At 39.0% G+C, this 22,131-nt stretch overlaps 1 protein-coding gene across 5 annotated transcripts in view; it reads right to left on the bottom strand.

The window, feature by feature from the left end:
- IQCG (IQ motif containing G) overlaps positions 1 to 22,131 on the bottom strand; it is a 55,779-nt gene that overhangs the window by 25,708 nt on the left and 7,940 nt on the right. Inside the window, exons 1-5 of one of the 5 annotated variants that reach the window (XM_061411256.1) lie at positions 21,904 to 22,024; positions 17,378 to 17,444; positions 15,272 to 15,539; positions 10,469 to 10,692; positions 8,239 to 8,367 (exon numbers count right to left, since the gene is read on the bottom strand). In XM_061411256.1, the coding sequence (XP_061267240.1) occupies positions 8,239 to 8,367; positions 10,469 to 10,692; positions 15,272 to 15,539; positions 17,378 to 17,385 (629 nt within the window). In that variant the 5' untranslated portion in view covers positions 17,386 to 17,444; positions 21,904 to 22,024. Of the gene's footprint in view, positions 1 to 8,238; positions 8,368 to 10,468; positions 10,693 to 15,271; positions 15,540 to 17,377; positions 17,445 to 21,903; positions 22,025 to 22,131 lie in introns of those variants that run through there. The other 4 variants (XM_061411239.1, XM_061411248.1, XM_061411267.1 and 1 more) reach the window with 4 other exon arrangements.

Here is a 22,131-nt window from a genome sequence, read left to right as displayed (position 1 = left end):
AAGGATAATTTATATTTAGAGAAGTGCTTCTCAAAATTCAGTGTACACAGGTTCACCTGGAGGCTAAAGAACAGATTCCTGGGCTCTGTCCCAGATTCTAATTCATTCAGTGGAATTTTCAACTGTGCCAAGGTCCCAGGTGATGCTAATGGTACTGGTCCATGGAGCAAAATTTCAATAATATTTTTAAAAAGACTGTGATTTTGCTCTCACTTTGCTCTCTCACCATGCTGCGGTTTGCACGGTCTCTCAGCTCTGCGTTCTGGAGATGGTGCTAAAGTGGAGAGAAGTTTCTCAAATGCTGATTGCTGAAGCTTCCAATTCAAGTTTCTCGCCTCCTTCCAGTGTCAATAGATTGGCTTCAGTGCACAGGGGTGACAGGACCCGGAGACACCTTTCTTAACACCAGAAGGTGCTGGAGTGGGCTGAGGGGCTGGTCAGTCCAGAGGCTGCTGTCCATACCCCCACAAGGTTCTGGCTCAGAGCCTCGAAGCAGGGAAAAACCCCACGTTCCATGATGGGCTCAGGAGGGAGGATTTGTCAAGTGATCAAGCCCTGAGTCTTTAGAGTGGGAGCAGTGACTCCAAGACCCCAGTCTACCAGAGAACTAACCCTAGAGAGTATGAAATAGTGAGAACTCACAAAAAGGAAACCACTTGAATTAAAGACCCGGCGTCACCCAACCACCAGTAGCACCCTGTGCAGGATGCCTCATCTAAATGACAAACAAAACAAAAACAAACCCAATAATCAGCAGACAGGATTACCACCTCACTCAGCCTTGCCCATCAGAGGAAAAACAAACAAACAAACAAAACCTCAGCACAACTCTCACCCTACAAGAAGCTCACACAAACCACTGAACCAACCTTAGGAGGCAGAAACCAAAAGGAAGAAAGAATTCAACCTTCTTCAAGGAAAGAATTCAACTTTCCTAGAAGCCTGGGGAAAGGAGACCTCAAACACAATAACCTAGGAAAAAAAAAAAAAATGAAAAGGCAGAGAAATACTGCACAAATGAAGAAACAAACTAGAAACACAGAAATCCAAATAAATGAAGAGGAAATAGGCAAAGTACCTGAAAAAGAATTCAGAATAATGATAGTAAAGATTATCAAAAACCTTGAAAACAAAATGGAGAAAATGCAAGAATCAATTAACAAAGACTGAAAAGAATTACAGAATAAATATACAGAGACAAACAACACAATTACTGAAATTTAAAATACTCTAAAATGAATCAATAGCAGAATACCTGAAGCAGAAGAATGAATCAGTGAGCTGGAAGATAAAATGGTAGAAATAACTTCTGAAGAGCAGAATAAAGTAAAAAGAATGAAAACAGCTGAGGACAATCTCAGAGACCTCTGGGACTATATCAAATGCACCAACATTCAAATTATAGGGGTCCTAGAAGAAGAAAAGAAAAAGAAAAGGTATGAGAAAATTTTTGAAGACATTATAGTTGAAAATTTCCCCAACATTGAAAAGGAAATAGTCAATCAAGTCCAAGAGGCACAAAGAGTCCCATACAGATAAACCCAAGGAGAAACAAGCCAAGACACATACTAATCAAACTAACAAAGACTAAACACAAAGAATATTAAAAGCAGCAAGGGAGAAGCAAGACGTAACATACAAGGGAAACCCCATATGCTTAACAGCTGATCTTTCAGCAGAAACTCTGCAGGCCAGAAGGGAATTTTAGGATATATTTAAAGTACTGAAAGGGAAAAATCTACAACCAAGATTACTGTGCCTGGCAAAGATCTCATTCAAAATTGATGGAGAAATAAAAAGCTTTTCCAACAAGCAAAGTTAAGAGAATTCAGTACCATCAAACCAGCTTTACAACAATGTTAAAGGGACTTATGTAATCAAGAAATACAACAGAAGAAAAAAGATCTACAAAATCAACCCCCAAAAATTATAAAATGGCAATAGGAACATATATATCAATAATTACCTTAAATGTAAATGGGTTAAACACTCCAACCAAAAGACACAGACTGGCTGAATGGATACAAAAACAAGACCCATATATATGCTATCTATAAGAAACCCACTTCAGACCTCAAGACACATATAGCCTGAAAGTGAGAGGATGGAAAAAGTGTATTTCATGCAAATGGGAAGCAAAAGAAAGCTGAAGTAGCAATCCTCATATCAGACAAAATAGACCTTAAAATAAAGAAGATTACAAGAGATAGGGAAGGACACTACATAATGATCAAGGGATCGATCCAAGAGAAAGACATAACAATTGTAACTATCTATGCACCCAACATAGGAGCACCTCAATACATAAGACAAACACTAACAGACATAAAAGGAGAAACTGACAGTAACACAATAATAAGTAGGAAATTTTAACACCCCACTCACACCAATGGACAGATCATCAAAACAGAAAATGAATGGGGAAACACAAGCCTTAAATGATACATTAGATGAGATGGATCTTATTGATATCTTCAGGACATTCCATCCAAATGCAGAAGAATACACCTTCTTCTCAAGTGCACATGGAACATTCTCCAGGGTAGACCACATCTTGGGTCACAAATCAAACCTCAGCAAATTTAAGAAAATTGAAATCATATCAAGCATCCTTTCCAACCACAATGCTATGAAACTAGATACCAATTACAAGAAAAAAAGTGTAAGACACACAAAAACATGGAGACTAAACAACAAACTTCTAAATAATCAACAGGTTACTGAAGAAATCAAAAGGGAAATCAAAAAACTTCTAGAAACAAATGATAATTAAAACACGACAAATCAAAACCTATGGGATGCAGCAAAAGCAGTTCTAAGAGGGAAGTTTATAGCAATACAATCCTACCTCAAGAAACAAGAAAAACATTGAGTAGACAACCTAACTGTACACTTAAAACAACTGGAAAAAGAAGAAAAAAACCTAAATTAGTAGAAAGAAATAAATCATAAACACCCGAGCAGAAATAAAAAGAAAGAAACAATAGTAAAGATTAGTAAAACTAAAAGCTGGTTCTTTGAGAAGATAAACAAAATTGACAAACCTTTAGCCAGACTCATCAAGAAAAAAAGGAAGAATCAAATCAACAAAATTAGAAATGAAAAAGGAGAGGTTACATCAGACAATGCAGAAATACAAAAGATTATAAGAGACTGGAATGAACAACTATATGGCAATAAAATGGGTAACCTGGAAGAAATGGACAGATTCTTAGAAAAGTTCAGTCTGCCAAGACTGAACCAGGAAGAAATGAAATTATGAACAACCCAATTACAAGCAATGAAATTGAAGCTGTGATCAAAAATCTCCCAAAAAACAAAAGCCCAGGACCAGATGCTTCACAGGCGAAATCTATCAAACTTAGAGAAGAGATAATGCCTATCCTTCTAAAAGTCTTTCAAAAAATTGCAGAGGAAGGAACACTTCCAAACTCATTCTATGAGGCCACCATCACCCTGAAACCCAAACCAGACAAAGATAAACCAAAAAAAGAAAACTACAGGCCAATATCACTGATGAACATAAATGCAAAAATTCTCAACAAAATTTTAGCAAACAGAATTCAACAACACATCAAAAAGCTCATACACCATGATCAAGCTGGGTTTATTCCAGGGATGCAAGGATTCTTCAATATACTCAAATCAATCAATGTGATACACTATATTAACAAATTGAAAGATAAAAATTATATGACAATCTCAATAGATGCAGAAAAAGTCTTTGACAAAATTAAGCACCTATTTATGATTAAAAGTCTTCAAAAAATGGACACAGAAGGAACCTACCTCAACATAGTAAAGGCCACAAATAATAAGCCTACAGCAAACATTATCCTCAATGGTGAAAAACTAAAAGCATTCCCCCTAAGATCAGGAACAATACAAAGCTGTCCACTTTCACCACTATTATTCAACATAGTTCTGGAAGTGCTAGCTACAAGCAATCAGAGAAGAAAAAGAAAAAAAAAGAATCCAGATTGGAAAAGAAGAAGTAAAGCTCTTACTGTTTGCAGATGATATGATACTGTACATAGAAAACCCTAAAGATAGTATCAGAAAATTACTAGAGCTAATCAGTGAATTTGGAAAAGTTGCAGGATACAAAATCAATACACAGAAATCATTTGCAATTCTATATAGAAAGAGAAATTAAGGAATCAATCCCATTCACCATTGCAACAAAAAGAAGTAAATATCTAGGAATAAACCTACCTAAGGAGACAAAAGAACTGTACACAGAATATTATGAATGAAAGAAATGAAAGAAATCAAAGATGACATAAACAGATGGAGAGATATTCCACGTTCCTGGGTAGGGAGAATCAATATTGTAAAAATGACTATATTGCCAAACGCAATCTACAGATTCAATACTATCCCTATCAAATTATCAATGGCATTTTTCACGTAATTAGAACAAAAAATTTCACAATTCATGTGGGAACACAGAAGAACCCGAATAGCCAAAGCAGTCTTGAGAAAGAAGAATGGAGGTGGAGGAATCAACCTTCCTGACTTCAGATACAAAGCTACAGACATCAAGACAGTATGGTACTGGCACAAAAACAGAAATATAGACCAATGCAACAAGATAGAAAGCCCAGAGATAAACCCATGCACCTATGGGTACCTTATTTTTGACAAAAGAGGCAAGAATATACCATGGGGCAAAGACAGCCTCTTCAATAAATGGTGCTGGGAAAACTGGCCAGCTACATGTAAAAGAATGAAATTAGAACACTTCCTAACAACATACACAAAGATAAACTCAAAATGATTAAGGACCTAAATGTAAGACCAGAAACTATAAAACTCTTGCTACTGCTACTGCTGCTAAGTCACTTCAGTAGCGTCCGACTCTGTGCGACCCCAAAGATGGCAGCCTACCAGGCTCCCCTGTCCCTGGGATTCTCTAGGCAAGAACACTGGAGTGGGTTGCCATTTCCTTCTCCAATGCATGAAAGTGAAAAGTGAAAGTGAAGTCGCTCAGTCATACCCGACTCTTAGCAACCCCATGGACTGCAGCCTACCAGGCTCCTCCGTCCATGGGATTTTCCAGGCAAGAGTATTGGAGTGGGCTGCCACTGCCTTCTCCCTAAAACTCTTAGAGGAAAACATAGGCAGAACACTTGATGACATAAACCAAAGCAAGATCCTCTATGACCCACCTCCTAGAGTAATGGAAATAAAAACAAAAGTAAACAAATGGGACCCGATTAAACTTAAAAGTTTTTGCACAGCAAAGGAAGCTATAAGCAAGGTGAAAAGACAACCCTCAGAATGGGAGAAAATAATAGCAAATGAAACAACTGACAAAGGATTAACTTCCAAAATATACAAGCAGCTCATACAACTCAATACCAGAAAAACAAACCACCCAATCAAAAAGTGGGAAAAAGACCTAAACAGACATTTCTCCAAAGAAGATATACAGATGGCTAACAAACACATGAAAAGATACTCAACATCATTCTTTATTCAGTTCAGTCATTCAGTCATGTCTGACTCTTTGCGACCCCATGAATCGCAGCATGCCAGGCCTCACTGTCCATCACCAACTCCTGGAGTTCACCCAAACTCATGTGCATCAAGTCGGTGATGCTATCCAGCCATCTCATCCTCTGTCATCCCCTTCTCCTCCTGCTCCCAATCCCTCCCAGCATCAGGGTCTTTTCCAATGAGTCAACTCTTTGCATGAGGTGGCCAAAGTATTGGAGTTCAGCCTCAGCATCAGTCCTTCCAATGAATACCCAGGACTGGTCTCCTTAGGATGGACTGGTTGGATCTCCTTGCAGTCCAAGGGACTCGCAAGAATCTTCTCCAGCATTCATTATTAGAGAAATACAAACCAAAGCTACAATAAGATATCACCTCATACCAGTCAGAATGGCCTTCATCAAAAAGTCTACAAACAATAAATGCTGGAGAGCGTGTGGAGAAAAGGAAATGCTCTGGCACTGTTGGTGGGAATGTAAATTAATACAGCCACTATGGAAGATGGCATGGAGATTCCTTAAATAACTACAAATAAAACCACCATATGACCCAGCAATCCTACTCCTAGGCATATACCCTGAGGAAACCAAAATTGAAAGAGACACATGTATCCCATTGTTCATTGCAGCACTATTTACAATTGCTAGAACATGAAAGCAACCTAGATGTCCATTGACAGATGAATGGATAAAGAAGTTGTGGTACATGTACACAATGGAATTTACTCAGCCATAAGAAGGAACACATTTGAGTCAGTTCTAATGAGGTGGATGAACCTAGAACTCATATGCAGAGTGAAGTGAACCAGAAAGAGAAAGATAAATACCATTTTCTAATGCATATATACAGAATCTAGAAAAATGGTACTGAAGAATTTATTTACAGGGCAACAATGGAGAAACAGACATAGAGAATAGACTTAGGGACATGGGGAGAGGGGAGGAGAGGGTGAGATGTATGGAAAGAGTAATACGGAAACTTACATAACCATATGTAAAATAGACAGCTGGGAATTTGCTGTATGGCTTAGGAAACTCAAACAGGGGCTCTGTATCAACCTAGAGGAGTGGGATGGGGAGGGAGATGGGAGGGAGTTTCAAAAGGGAGGGGATATATGTATACGTATGGCTGATTCATGTTGAGGTTTGACAGAAAACAGCAATTATCCTTCAATTAAAAAATAACCTAATTTTTAAAAAAGATTGTGATTTTAGTAAACTGGAAGAGGATTTTCTGGCTTATCAGTGTTGTATCTAAAATTGCTGCTGCTGAGAACAAGCTAAGAAGAGGATGAACAGGAAGAGGCAAAAGAAGAATCTTTTCTATTCTGAGCACCTCTTAAAATATAAGGACATAATCCCTGTCATCACTCCTGTTTTACAGATGAGGAAAACGCACATAGAGAGTTGAGGTGACTTGCTGCAGAGGATCTGAGAATGTGCCCCACAGACCTCCAAGTACAGTCAATGTGAGCAAATAAGGGTCCAAGCTCTCGACTCTGAATCCCTCCACTGTGTGTGCTCTGGGGCCACCCTTCCCACAGACTGCTCCCAGCCAAGTTTTGAGGGTGGCAGGGATAAGGCCATCCCTTCCTAGGAGACTCTGGACTTTTCTGATGTTTGACTTTGGCTCACGGACTCCCTGCTGACCTTGCCAAATCATCCTTAGATTGCAGGGTGGTCTCATCCACCCAACCTTCCCTCTCCTTCACTTAGGGTGAGTCTAGCATTGAGTCCAAAGCCTCCCTCCCCATTTTCTCTCACTTAAGGGTTTCCCTGATAAAAATCTTTACATTAATAATCTCATCTTGGCATCTATCTCTAAGAAGATACAGACTCACACACTTGTCATAGTCACACAAGTGGTAAATGGCAGAGCAGAATTCAAACTCAGTATTGTCTGAATGAGAATTTAACTATTTTATGTTGTCCTTAGAAACAGAATTCTGTTTATCTCCAGCAATCTCTTTATTTAGGTTTAAAATAAAATAACAGAACAATACAATAAAAAAAATAATACCTATCTTAGCTTGAGCTGCTATAATAAAAATATCATAGATTGGAAGGCTTATAAACAGAGAAATTCATTGCTCACAGTTCTGGAGGCTATTAAGTCCAAGATCCGGGTGCCATCCAATTCAGTGTCTGGTGAGAACCTGTCACCTGGTTCACAATTGCCAATTTTCATTTGTATCTACATGACGGAAGAGGAAGGCAGCTCTCCTGGGTCTTGTTTATAAGGGCACTAATCCCATTGATGAAGGCTCCATCCTTAAGACCTACTCACTGACCAAAGACATCCAATCTCCTAAAACCATCACTCTGGAGGTTAGGATTCCAAAAATTGAGGTTAGAGGAGCACAAACATTCAGTCTATAGCAACAACAATAACAACAACAAAAAAACCTTATCATTAAGTAGCATCTAGAGAAATCCTGCTAACTAGAATCTTGAGATTGTCATTGCCAAAACAAACCATAGATTATGCACTACCCATCTGTGTAGTACATATATTGTACTATACATATTATAGATACAGATAACCGAAGCCCAGAAATTGAGCTATTGTTCCAGCAGAACTCTGAATAGAACCCAACTTTCTGACTTCTAGTTATCTCCCCTTAAAAGCAAAAACTTAATTTACTTTAGAAATCTAAGACTTCCAGTAAGAGTTTTGTAACACTTTATTTTTTTTTTTTTTTTAAGGCAACAAAGCAAATAAACCTAAACTTACTCTCACCTGGCAATGGTATCATAGAAATGCATTTTGCTTTCCCTCTCTTTGCCCAAAGCTTTCAGGAGATTGGTGAAAGTGCCTTCTTCTTGCAACTCCTCCAAAGTTTCTGTAATTACATCACTCAAAAACTGCCTGCAAGGAGACACAAAAAAGATGAATCAGTAAGATATATTTCCCCACATTCACAAAGGGCTACAGAAATCACACAAGTTAAGACCCAGAAGGACCATCATAACTAAATTTGAATTATTCTTGGAAGGCAGAAATAGTTTAGTATTAGAAAATCTACTAATGGAAATCATCACATTAATGAGGACAAAAGGAGAAAAAAGCCAAATGATCATCACATCATTTAAAAACAAACAACTCTTAGCAAAAAAGAGAAACTCCTTAACCGGAAAAAGTTTACATACTGAGGACTAACGGACCTGGAATGTACAGCATGATATTGTGTATACAACATTTAAGAACATGTAAAACTATGAATGTGAAAGTCAAAGTTAGTCACTCAGTCATGTCCGACTCTTTGTGACCCCACAGACTGTAGCCCAGCAGGTTCCTCTGGCCATGGGATTCTCCAGGCAAGAATACTGGAGTGGGCTGCCATTTCCTTCTCCAGGGGATCTTCCTGACCCAGGGATCAAACCCAGGTCTCTCGCATTGCAGGCAGACTCTTTACTATCTGAGCCATCTATATGTATCGTTTAAATACAATACTTACATATCTAATAAACGTATCACAACATATACAAGAGAACAATAAACAACAAATTCAGAAGAAATATTTGGGGGAAGGGTGAGGGGACTAGAATCAGAGTTACAATCGTCAGTTGTACCTGACATATTTTATTTGGAAAAAAAAACTCTTAAAGCTATCATGTAAAATGTTAAGATTTGGTGGTTATATACATAAGGATTATTTATATAATCCTTTTAATAAAATATAAATAATAAAATATAATAATAATCCTTTTAATAAAATATAATACTTTTATTCTTCACATTTTTGTGCATTCTTGAAATATTTCATAATTTTGAAAAAGTTAAATCATTTAAAAATTTTTGTATAAAGAGCTAATACAACATATTTTAGAGATGAGTGAATCCAGACTCAGGAAGATTACATGCCTTCCTTGCCCAAGTTCACAGAACTAGCTTGAAAAAGAGATAGAACTATTTAATTCAGACTCTTGACTCCTAGTCCATTGACTATTCTCTCCTAGGTAGAGAATTTTAATTACTGTTATTTAATGTTTTGATATAGAATCTGCAAGAAGTATTCTTACCGTTTTACATAATTATTACCAATAGTTCACACAAAAAAATTCAATAACTATATTGAGAAAATAAATACGATGAAGTCATGTCAGTTGAAAAACTATGATCCCACACACTGAGAATGAAAGGACATTAACTAGCAGCTTATAAACAGGACACCATCTTTAAGGGATGCAAATGTGAAACCAGATTATTTCTAGCAAGAGATGATACCCTCTGGGGAGGGTCTAAAGCAGGGGTCAGCAAGTTTTTCTGTAATTGGACAAACAGTAAATGTTTTTGGTTTTGCAGGACATAAACTCCCTGTTGAAACTACTCAACTCTGCTGTTATCCCATGAAAGCAGTCATAGACAATATATAAAATGGGCAATGCTGTATTCCAGTAAAATTTGTTTTCAAAAACAGACTACAGGCTGGATTTGGCTAGTGGCCCTGGGTAATTGCTATAAACCCTTATTTACCAAAAATTACTATCATAAAGTTATACTTTCTTTTAAACTTAACAGGATTCTTTGTCAGCAAGCCAGTTGACAATGAAAAACTGAGTAATAAGAATGGAAACTGAGACTGCTTAAGAAATCCTCAGGATTAAGAGAGTTTAAAATTTGACTACTTTGATAGTATCTATCTCTTACTAAAGAATAAAGCATCACAAGAGCCACCAATCTCTGCCAAGCACTTGGCTGATACCTCCCTCCAAAGTTATCATTATTCTCATTTTTAAAAACTGTAAACAAAGGCTCAATAACTTCCCCAACCATATAGCCACCACATTAACACTTTTACTTGTACCACACTTCCCCTAGAAAGCCCTTGGCTAATTCTATTATCTGCAGTCACTTGGATATAATGACCAATCCATTAAGAGAAGAGAGCAGTCAGCCACCCCTGTACTCACTCCTCATCCATCTAGAAATACATTATCACATTTCCAAATGTGCTGTCCTTCCTTACCTATCAATCTGAATTTTCTTCAGTGTCTCTGTATTCATTATGGTCTGCCTTGTGGGTTTTTTGAAGATAAGATCTTGCACTTTGTTAAACTGGCCTCCTTGTCCGATTTCCAGCAACTTGGGTTCTTCTTTATGTACCAATGGACTGGATATTTTTGAGGGGTTTGATGCCAGTGGAACTTTTTCTGAGCTTCTTCCTTCTAAATGCATTTCTTTGTTATCCTTCTAAAAACAATAAATGATGTTTCATGTTAAAGACAGATTTTTAAAACAAAAAGAAATAATGCTATATGAGGGCCTCTTCCTCCATTTTAAGCCTTTTGTAATATCAGTACCAGAAAATTATCCTCTTCTTCAGCTACATCAAACTGCATGCTCTGCTGTTTTGTGTCTTCCTGCCTTTAGACAACATTCCCACTCTCTGTCATTCCCCAAACTGGTAAACTTTAAGACTATGACCAAAGACACAGTTCTCTGCGAAACATCTCTATTAGCAGACATTTACCATTTATAATTATTTGTATAAATATCTCCATTAAATTATAAATTCCATGAGGAGAGGGACAGTGTCTTACAGATCTTGGTGCACCTCAAATTCTTTTTGGAACAAGATAATATTAAATAAATGTGGCCATCTTTATAATCCCATTGTTTAGAACAATGTCCAGGATACAGCAAAGACTCAAATGTTCGCTGAACACATGAATCTGAAATACAGTCAATCCCTTGGTAACTGTGGAGGACTGGTCTGATCCACCACCACACCCCTGACCCAGCCCTCAAGGAGACCAGACTCCACAGATCCTGAAGTCCCTTATGTAAAATGGCATAGTATTTGTATATAACCTGTTTACATCCTCTCATATACTTTAAATAATCTCTAGATGACCTATAATACTAAAACAATGTAAATACTATGTATATAGCTGCCAGCAAACAGCAAATTCAAGTTATGCTTTTGGGAACTTATTGGAATTTTTTTCTGAATATTTTTGATCCATGGTTGCTTGAATCTGCAGATGTGGAACCCACAGATATGGAGGGTCCACTGTATAAAGAATTAAAAGAGAATCATACCAAAGAGTAGGAGCCAATAGTGTATTAGTGGTGCGGTATAGATTTCGAAGTTCATGTGGGGAAAAGCCAAAAAAAATTATTTTTCAGACCCAAACTTGAATAGTAAGAGGTAAGCATTACCATCTTTCAACTGGGACAGGATACATCTTTAAGTTGATGATTCCTATTTAATCTGTGGCTAAAACCTTGAGCCAATGGGAAACCATATAACATAGCAATTATGCAGTACATATGGGACTCTGAAACCAGACTTCCTTGTTTAAATCCTGGCCCTGTTACTAAACCACATTGACTTTAGACAACTATTTAATATCTCTATGCCTCCATTTTCCTATTGATAAAATAGGGATAATAATAGTACTTGCCATCTTGCAGTTATTGAGGAAAGAAAAAAAGGAAGGAAGGAGAAAAAGAAAGAAAAAGGGCATTTAGAACACTACACAGAACCATGTAAGTTCAACATTTGATATGATTACTTAAATTCTTCAGCTGGTCCTATGCACAGAAGAGTTTTATTTGCATAAAAGCCTAGGTCTTCCTTAGCTAAACTTCAATTAGATTAGTTTTAAAAAAAACTATCAATAAAGATTAATAAACACACACTCAACAGCATTTTTCCTTTATCAACAGCAAGCAAAGATTCAGATCTGAGGAAAACACACATATGCAAGTACAAAAAAAAAATGCTACATTAAATAAGAATTAAATTTTAAAATACTCCTTTCAATTAAAATTGATATGACTGACTACAAAGAGAACAGAAACCATAGAATTCCAACAATTAAATTGAAAATTCAGTTCAGTCAGTTCAGTCACTCAGTCGTGTCCGACTCTTTGCGACTCCATGAATCACAGCACGCCAGGCCTCCCTGTCCTTTACCAACTCCCGGAGTTCACTAAAACTCACATCCATCGAGTCAGTAATGCCATCCAGCCATCTCATCCTCTGTCGTCCCCTTCTCCTCCTGCCCCCAATCCCTCCTAGCATCAGAGTCTTTTCCAATGAGTCAGTTCTTCGCATGAGGTGGCCAAAGTACTGGAGTTTCAGCTTTAGCATCATTCCTTCCAAAGAAATCCCAGGGCTGATCTTTAGGATGGACTGGTTAGATCGCCTTGCAGTCCAAGGGACTCTCAAGAGTCTTCTCCAACACCACGGTTCAAAAGCATCAATTCTTCGGTGCTCAGCTTTCTTCACAGTCCAACTCTCACATCCATACATGACCACTGGAAAAACCATAGCCTTGACTAGACGGACCTTGGTTGGCAAAGTAATGTCTCTGCTTTTGAATATGCTATCTAGGTTGGTCATAACTCTCCTTCCAAGGAGTAAGTGTCTTTTAATTTCATGGCTGCAATCACCATCTGTAGTGATTTTGGAGCCCAAAAAAATAAAGTCTGACACTGTTTCCACTGTTTCCCCATCGATTTCCCATGAAGTGATGGGACCAGATCTTCTATGCATAAATAAAGCTTTAAGTGTGTGGATGGTTATTACTCTAGATTTTCTAGTCTAGGGAGGGAATGGGAAACCTAAGACCTGGAAAGTTTGTTCTTTCTGATCGCCCTAACCATCGTTCCTCTACCTTTGTGCTCGGGCATCTGGAAAAGGAAGCAAATGTGTCAAATGGCCTGATGAACAGATTACTAGAAATAAATATGAGTTTTTAGAAGAGAACTTAAAGGAACTAGCTAAATATTCTGGCCCATTCACCTCCTTGTACGGGAGGGTGTTAGATCCTAAGGGAAAAAATAAGAACAGTATTCCCTGCAAGGGAGCTCTTTCCAAAGTTCAGATCAATTACTCCCACTTCTGGTAGAACTTAGTACATTAGTATGTTTTTCATAATTCCATTTCATGATTCTTTAGTTATAAAAATGGTTGTGGAAGAGGGATAATGCTAACTAAACTTTCATCCCAGTGTTGTTACTGTAAAGCTCAACAACGTGAAGCTTTTAAAGAAAGAAAACATCCACATTAGTACTAAGGTTTTTAAATATTTATCTTATGCAGGGCAATGGTACTGTAAAAATTTGTGAGTTAGAACAACTATAATACTATAAAATGAAAAATTATTTTAAGAGTCACAGTTTTAAAAGTTATATAACTAACATATTCTGAAAGGGGCTTTTAAGTTCTGTTAATCAGAATAAGAGTACAAACCTTTACTATTTATATTTCTATAAAATCATAAGCAGGGCTTCTCTCTGTCATGTCAGAAAATTTTGTGGGTGAAGATCACAAACCAGAATAAAACTGGAGAAATTTTGTTCTTTTATGTACTGGAATGGTGACCACTACTGAATGTTGTTTATAAATTTGTATTTTTCTTTCTCTCTTGAGTTTCTATGATGGAAAAGTACCCTTTTTAAAGCCTAACAGTAAATATCATTGAGAAAACTTTATCTTGTTAACTGAAGATATTTAGTGAGGTTAATGTCTCTTCTGTACTATCTGTTAACAAACAATTTAAGAATTAGACTAATTTTAAGTGTACTGAAAGGTTTAGTTCTTGGATTTCCAGATGTCTTTGCTTTTCATAAATTAATAAGGAAACTAATTTGTTGCAAAATTCCTATAATACCCATAATGTTTTAAAATCACCCTAAAACTCATAGAATGTTAGTATTAGAAGGGCTCATTTAGTTAAAACTCCACAATTCATTCATAAATGAGAAAACTAAGACTGAGAAAGTGAAATGAATTGCTTATTGCACAATTCAACCATAATGATCCTGTAACTTCAAATCCACTTTTAAAACTCTAATAAAAGTTTTGTGAATCCAGTTTATAAATATAGCAGTAGTAATAATAATAATAATAATTATAAAATTGTAAGGGGCAATTAAAGGGAAATTTAATTTTCTAGTCACAGTAAATATGGACTTCTTTTCTATTAGACATGAAAATTAATTTACCCTCCCATTTTTATAGCAAGTTGCATTTATCACAGAATCAGATATATTCTGTACAAATTATATAATTTTGTTAAACTTAATAAATATGTACTTAAAATAAAATGTAATAAAATTTGTACTTAAAAATTGTTTCTGGTTTAAGGGCTTAAGAATTTATGAAAGATTTCGCTCACTACCAAGTTGAGTTTTTTGTAACTCAGTGGTGCTTTGAGGGAGGAATCCATAACATCATTGAAAATATAATGGCTGATGCAATAATGCGGCTGGATATTCAGAAAAGCAGATTGCAACATATTTAGCAATGACAAAGTCATTTTAGATGAAAGCAGTGTTGACAGGGTCCAGTTGAATCTCCTTCCCCTGGTGTTCAGTTAGCTTTTGTGCTGTTGTGCTTAATCGCTCAGTCCAACTCTGCAACCCCATGGACTGTAGCCCACCAGGCTCCTCTGTCCATGGGGATTCTCTAGGCAAGAATACTGGAGTGGGTTGCCAGCTGACAAATACCAATACAAGACAAATAAGACAACACAATTATTTATCTCCTCAGTATATATATTGTATTTATACTGACTTATCTATGGACTTTTTAGAATAACACCAATATATCAGGAGAAAAGGATATTTTGTGAGATGTACTGTGAGCTATGTCTATTTCACTCCATTAACTGAGAGTACATATCTCAGATAATTACTGTCGCCCTTTACCTGACTAGAAGGTGCTATTCCCTAAGTTGAATTGAATGGCGTAGGTACTGCAAATGATGGAGAGATAAAGAGAAAGCAAAAATTAAGTAATGGTGAATGTATATACCATGCTGATGCTTTGTCTTTTTTCATACTGAACTGGCATGATATAGTTTAGAATGGAGAGCTGGTCTGTGGTGTCCTCCAGAACTGCAGAGATCCTCAGCACGTCTAGAATGGATAGCGGCTTCATGATTTCTGGGCTGGTTTCTATGACTGCTTCTTTGGCTGTTTCTTCCTTTTCTTCTACAGAAGTATTAGGTGGTTCTCCTGTCACTGACACCGTCACTTCAGAAGGCCAAGCTTCTGGAGGAAGATTTGAGGCTTCCAGACCTCTAAAGAAAGAAGGAAGGAAAAAAATAAGTCAGCCATCAAATGTTTAAAATGACTTAAATCCAAAAACACAGGCAGCATGTAGATGGGTTCCTGTAAAGTCCATTTTGCCATATACTCAAGAGAATGAACGGAAGTACTTTGCAGATGATTCTGCTTAATAACCCCCAGTAACATTCTGACTTCCCAAAGAAAAGCAACTTATTGTTCATAAAAGATGTGAAGCCCCTGCTATTTGACTATGCTTAACCAGTTTGAACTTGAGCCAAATAAACTTTTTTTCTAGCAACATTTTCAGGTGCTAACCAAAACTGTCTCATGGTTATGTTAACTGAAAGCTGAGCCTCTCTGTACACCGGGTGCCAAATCAAATCCTGGAGACAGAGTTTGGGGTGGAGAAAAGGATAGCTAGCTTTATTGCTTTGCCAGGCAAAAAGGAACCTGAAACCATGTTCTGTCTCAAAAAACCAAGAGTCCCAACCCTAGAGAATTTGATGAGGGTCAAAGGTGGGGTCTCTAACAAGATTAGAGTGTGGGCAGAATTTGCACTTTCTTAATCTCATTTTAGGTGGTGGGTCTTCTAATCTTGATGAGCTTCTCTGTTCCCTTTCATCTTGCCTCTGGTGATTTTTGGCTGCTTCTCCCTTGATTGGGCTTCCCTGATAGCTTAGTTGGTAAAGAATCCACCTGCAATGCGGGAGACCTGGGTTCCATCCCTGGTTTAGGAAGGTCCCCTGGAGAAGGGAAAGGCTACCCACTCCAGTATTCTGGCCTGGAGAATTCCATGGACTGTATAGTCCAGGGGGTTGCAAAGAGTCGGACACGACTGGGCTACTTTTCATTTTCACTTTCCCTTGATTAGCTTCCCAGGTGGCTCCCATGGTAAAGAACCCACCTGCCAATGCAGGAGACGTAAGAGGTGCTGGTTCGATCTCTGGGTAGGGAAGATCCCCTGGAAAAGGAAATGGCACCCCACTCCAGTATTCTTGCCTGGAGAATCCCCATGGACAGAGGAGCCTGGAGAGCTACAGTCCATGGGGTCGCAAAGAATGGGACATGACTGAAGCAACTTAGCACATACACCCTTGATTAGCAACTGTTCAAATCTGCCCTTTGGAACTCAAGGAAAGTTATAATGCTGGAGTCTTGCCTACAAGAAATGGGAGACAGAAAGGCCTCCATGCCTGGGAGCCCTACAGGGCCCTGCTCCATTTCAATTAGCAAAAAGTGGAATGGAGTAGCCACTCTCAAGGTGGCCCATATGAGTCTCACCTTCTTGTACTCATGCCCTTCTGTGGTCTTCCCCACACTGAATAGGACTAACCTATACAAGCAAAAGGATATTGTGGCTTCCAAGACCAGGTGATTTTGAGACATTAAAGTTTCTCTATCATTTTCTCAAATCTCTCACTCTGTGGGAATCCAGATGCCTTATCATGAGGATACTTCAGAAGCCCTTTGAAAAGTCTCATGAGAGTGAGGAACTAAGGCCTCTTGACAAAAGACAGCATCAACTTGCCAACTCTGTAAACGAGCATCTTGGAGTGGATACCCTAGCCCCAGTCAAGTCTTCAGATGATTGCAGCCCTGACCAACTTCAGCTTATAAGAAACCCCAAAACAGAACCATCCCACTAAGCTGCTCCTCAATTCTTGACCCATATAACCAAGCTACTCCCAAATTCCTGACCTTCAGAAACTATGTGAAATAATAAAACATTTATATTTTTAAGTCACTAAGTTTTGGAGTAATTTGTTACACAGCTAGGGTAAATAATACACAGAAATTTAATATAAGTCATTTCATAAATATATATAATAAACTGGAATTTGGAACATACTCTTCCATTCTTCTTGAGTTAGTTTTAATTTTCTTGGTACATTATAATCTCACGGAAATGCAATCACCTAAAGTGGGAAAAAACATTGAGATTAGTTTAAGGGAGTGTTGAATGACATTTATCTCTATACCCTCCCACTAAGAGAAAAAGAAGTACAAGAGCTGTGGCTTATCCCCTTTAGCTTTGCAGAGCAGTATCAGATGGAAGAATCATTGCCATCAAATGGCACAGGTCTATTTAGTGTCCAGCTTAACTACTGGCAGATAAATGCAATCTTCATGTTTCTTAAGGCAAATTAATGCCAATGTAGGGCTTCCCTGGTGGCTCAGCAATAAAGAATCTGACTGCAATGCAGGAGATATGTGTTTGATCTCCGGGTCAGAAAGATCCCCTACAGAAAGAAATGGCAACACATTCCAGAATTCTTGCCTGAGATATCCCATGGACAGAGGAGCCTGGTAGGCTACAGTTCACATGGACATGACTTAGCAACTCAACCACCACCACCAATGTCCAAAATGTCTTTTGTATGTTTTTAAATTATATTCTGAGTATTAACTGGTAATCTCCATATACAACAGATTTACTTTTCTGTTATTCTGATTACTAAAATATTTGATGGTTCCATTCCCCTATCTGCTAGATTAACAGAATTTATTGCATCCAGAAAAACAATTGCCATTATACCTAGAAAAACTATTTATCCTGAAAATAAGTTTAATACTGCTATCAATATGTTATCCTTCCTCAGTAAAGGGAAGTCCTTTCCGGTTAAATAAGCTTTACAATGAGAACAGACTACGGAGAATTTTGCCATATACAGAGCAGACAGTGAATAGTCAGTTTCCAGTATGATCTCGTCTACAATAAAGTGATCCTTAGGGTGGTACAAGTATGTCCTATGCAACAAACATTTTATATGCAAAACTGAAAGAATATTATAGATGTTCAAGCTGGTTTTAGAAAAGGCAGAGGAAACAGAGATCCAACATCTGCTGGATCATCGAAAAGGCAAGAGAGTTCCAGAAAAACATCTATTTCTGCTTTATTGACTATGCCAGAGCCTTTGACTGTGTGGATCACAATAAACTGTGGAAAATTCTGAAAGAGATGGGCATACCAGACCACCTGACCTGCCCCTTGAGAAACCTGTATGCAGGTCAGGAAGCAAGTTAGAACTGGACATGGAACAACAGACTGGTTCCAAATAGGAAAAGGAGTACGTCAAGGCTGTATATTGTCACCCTGCTTATTTAACTTATATGCAGAGTACATCATGAGAAATGCTGGGCTGGAGGAAGCACAAGCTGGAATCAAGATTGCTGGGAGAAATATCAATAACCTCAGGTATGCAGATGACACCACCCTTACAGCAGAAAGTGAAGAGGAACTAAAAAGCCTCTTGATGAAAGTGAAAGAGGAGAGTGAAAAAGTTAGCTTATAGCTCAACATTCAGAAAACTAAGATCATGGCACCCGGTCCCATCACTTCATGGCAAATATATAGGGAAGCAGTGGAAACAGTGGCTGACTTTATTTTTTCAGGCTCCAAAATCACTGCAGATAGTGACTGCAGCCATGAAATTAAAAGACGCTTACTCCTGGGAAGGAAAGTTATGACCAACCTAGACAGCATATTAAAAAGCCGAGACATTACTTTGTCAACAAAGGTCCATCTAGTCAAGGCTATGGTTTTTCCAGTGGTCATGTATGGATGGAGAAGGCAATGGCAACCCACTCCAGTACTCTCGCCTGGAAAATCCCATGAACAGAGGAGCCTGGTAGGCTGCAGTCCATGGGGTCGCTAAGAGTCGGGCATGACTGAGCAACTTCACTTTCACTTTTCACTTTCATGCATTGGAGAAGGAAATGGCAACCCATGCCCGTATTCTTGCCTGGAGAATCCCATGGACAGAGGAGCCTAGTGGGCTGCCATCTATGAGGTCGCATAGAGTCGGACACGACTGAAGCAACTTAGCAGCAGTAGCAGCATGTATGGATGTGATAGTTGGACTATAAAGAAAGCTGAGCACAGAAGAATTGATGCTTTTGAACTGTGGTGTTGGAGAAGACTCTTGAGAGTCCCTTGGACTGCAAGGAGATCCAACCAGTCCATCCTAAAGGAGATCAGTCCTGGGTGCTCATTGGAAGGACTGATGTTGAACTTGAAACTCCAATACTTTGGCCACCTGATTTGAAGAACTGACACATTTGAAAAGACCCTGATGCTGGGAAAGATTGAGGGCAGGAGAAGGGGACAACAGAGGATGAGATGGTCAGATGGCATCACCGACTCAATGGACATGAGTTTGGGTGGACTCCGGGAGTTGGTAAAGGACAGGGAGGACTGGCGTGCTGCAATTCATGGGGTTGCAAAGAGTCGGACAAGACTGAACGACTGAACTGAACTGAAAGAATCTTTACATAAATTGGAAAAAAAAAAGATATTCCAAACTCGCTAAATTTTCCAGTACAAAGGCAGTCTTAGAAGCAAGTTAATATGCTATTAAGATTTTGTTCTTTTGCTGCGTTGTTCTTTATTTTTCCATTTTTCAGGCCTGGGGCATCAGTAAGTATGCCTCACATAAGTAATAAAGGCCTATGCTTAGTGCTTTCAAGTTCTGGCTGCTCATTCCTCAACACTAGAAACTCAGGAGTCATTTCTGCTTCCTCCTTCATCCTGACATCAGCATTTCCCCAATTCAAATCATCACTAGGTCCTGTGGATTTTACTTTCAATTTCTATTTCACCCAATACCCTGCTGAATCTAGCTGTTGTTTCTTGCTTGAACTACTCTAACAGCTTCCAAATTAAGTGATCTTTTTGAAATAAAGGGCTCATCTTATACAATTGAAAATTTCATTGTATTTCTTAGAACCTCTCAATGGTTTCCCGTTAACTTGAGGAAAAAAATAAAATTCTTAACTTGGACCATAGGGCCTGCTCCTCTGTTCCTCTCCAGATCCATCTAGCACTGCCCTTTTACTGCTCTCATGGTTCCAGCTTCAATGGGCTTCTTTCTTCTAAGGAATCATGCTCCCTTCTAACTCAGGGCTTTTGCATATGCTATTCTTTCAGCTTGAACCACTCTTCCCCTAACCTCTTCACCTTGTAAAGTCCTACTGGTCCATCAGGTACCAGCTTCAATCAGTGGCATTTTGCTATGTATTTATCTCTTAGCCCAACTGGAGCCAAGCTCCATGAACAATTTTTTTCTCACACCACCTTCTAATGTGCCATGTATTTTACATTTTACTCGCTCGTTGTCTTGCTCTCCTACTAGGATGTAAGCTCCATGAGGGCACAGATTTCTGTTGTTCTGTTTACTGCAGCATCCTCCAAGCCAAGAACAAAATTTTGTACATGGTAGTCAGTCATTCAACAAACTGTTGGAAAAAATGAATGAATCCATAGGGCAACACAAATAAATGTGCAATAATTAGGAAAGGTAAATCTCTGGCATCCACTAAGCTATCCCATTCCAGTGCACAAATATTTACTGAAGACCAATTGCACTTGGGCTAGGTGATGGGCACTTGGAGTTTAGCAACTCCTGTCGTTGTTAAGTCGTGTCCAACTTTTGCGACCCCATGGACTCTAGACTGGCAGGCTCCACTGTCCATGGGATTTCCCAGGCAAGAATACTGGAGTGGGTTGTCATTTCCTTCTCCAGGGCATCTTCCCAACCCAGGGATGGAACCCGCGTCTCCTGCATTGGCAGGGGGATTTTTTTTTTTCTTTTTTTACCGGTGAGCCACCAGGAAAGTCTTTTGGCAGCTGAGTTCTCCTTAAAAGGCAACAAGGCTTTGTCAGGGCTGTGTTCACCCTCAGAGTCAAAACGAAGAATGGCGGTAAGAACTTAAGTCATTTCTCAAAAGAGATAAAGGAGTAAAAGGAGGAAAGGATTAAACGGGTGGTAAGGCGGGAGGCGGGGGGGCGGGCGTTCCAGGTGGCTCAATGGGTAAAGAATCCGCTTGCAATGCAGGAGCCAAAGGAGACGCTGGTTTGATCCCTGGATTGGAGAGATCCCCTGAAGGAGGGAATGGCAACCCATTCCAGTATTCTTGCCTGGAGAGAGGAGGCAAGAGGAGGTTCTTCTTCCCATGGACAGAGGAGCCTGGCGCGCTACAGTCCATAGGGTCGCAAAGAGTCGGACACGACTGAACAAGGACGCAGAAAGGCAGAAGAGGGCTTCCCAGGTGGCGCTGGTAGTAACGAACACGCCGGCCAATCCAAGAGATGCGGGTAAGCTCCTTGGGTGGGGAAGATCCCTTGGAGGAGAGCCTGGCAACCCACTCCAGTACTCTTGCCTAGAGAATCCCATGGGCAGAGGAGCCTGGTGGAGGACGGTGCAGAGTCGCAAATAGACACGACTGAGTACACAAGCACGCAAAGAGGTAGGAAAGGTATAGAGAAGTAAGAGCTTTCTCCTCCTGCTTTCTTGCTCGCGGTCTTTCTCTTCCAGGCTAGGATCCGAGAGCTTCCGTTTGCCCTATTCCTAAGTGGTAAGTAAGAAGAAAAAATACCCCCTTGTTGGCGAATCAGTTCTAGGGTACTCGAAGCGTAAGTCGTCCTCCCCTCCGGCTTCACTTTGCCAACTACACCCCCCGGATGCCGTCGGAACCAAGCTAAGGTGTTTCTATGGCAACGGACAGCTTCGGAGGACCTTTTCTTCTCTTTTAGCTGGCTACCACTTTGCCTCCCTGTGTTCCAAAATAATACATTTGCAGCTTACAAACATAAAAGGACTTAGG

Source organism: Bos javanicus, chromosome 1 (genome assembly GCF_032452875.1).
Source record: "Bos javanicus breed banteng chromosome 1, ARS-OSU_banteng_1.0, whole genome shotgun sequence".
Classification (NCBI taxonomy): Eukaryota; Metazoa; Chordata; class Mammalia; order Artiodactyla; family Bovidae; genus Bos; species Bos javanicus.
The sequence above is the reverse complement of the archived record's forward strand: the minus strand, read 5'-3'. Positions and strand labels throughout refer to the sequence as shown.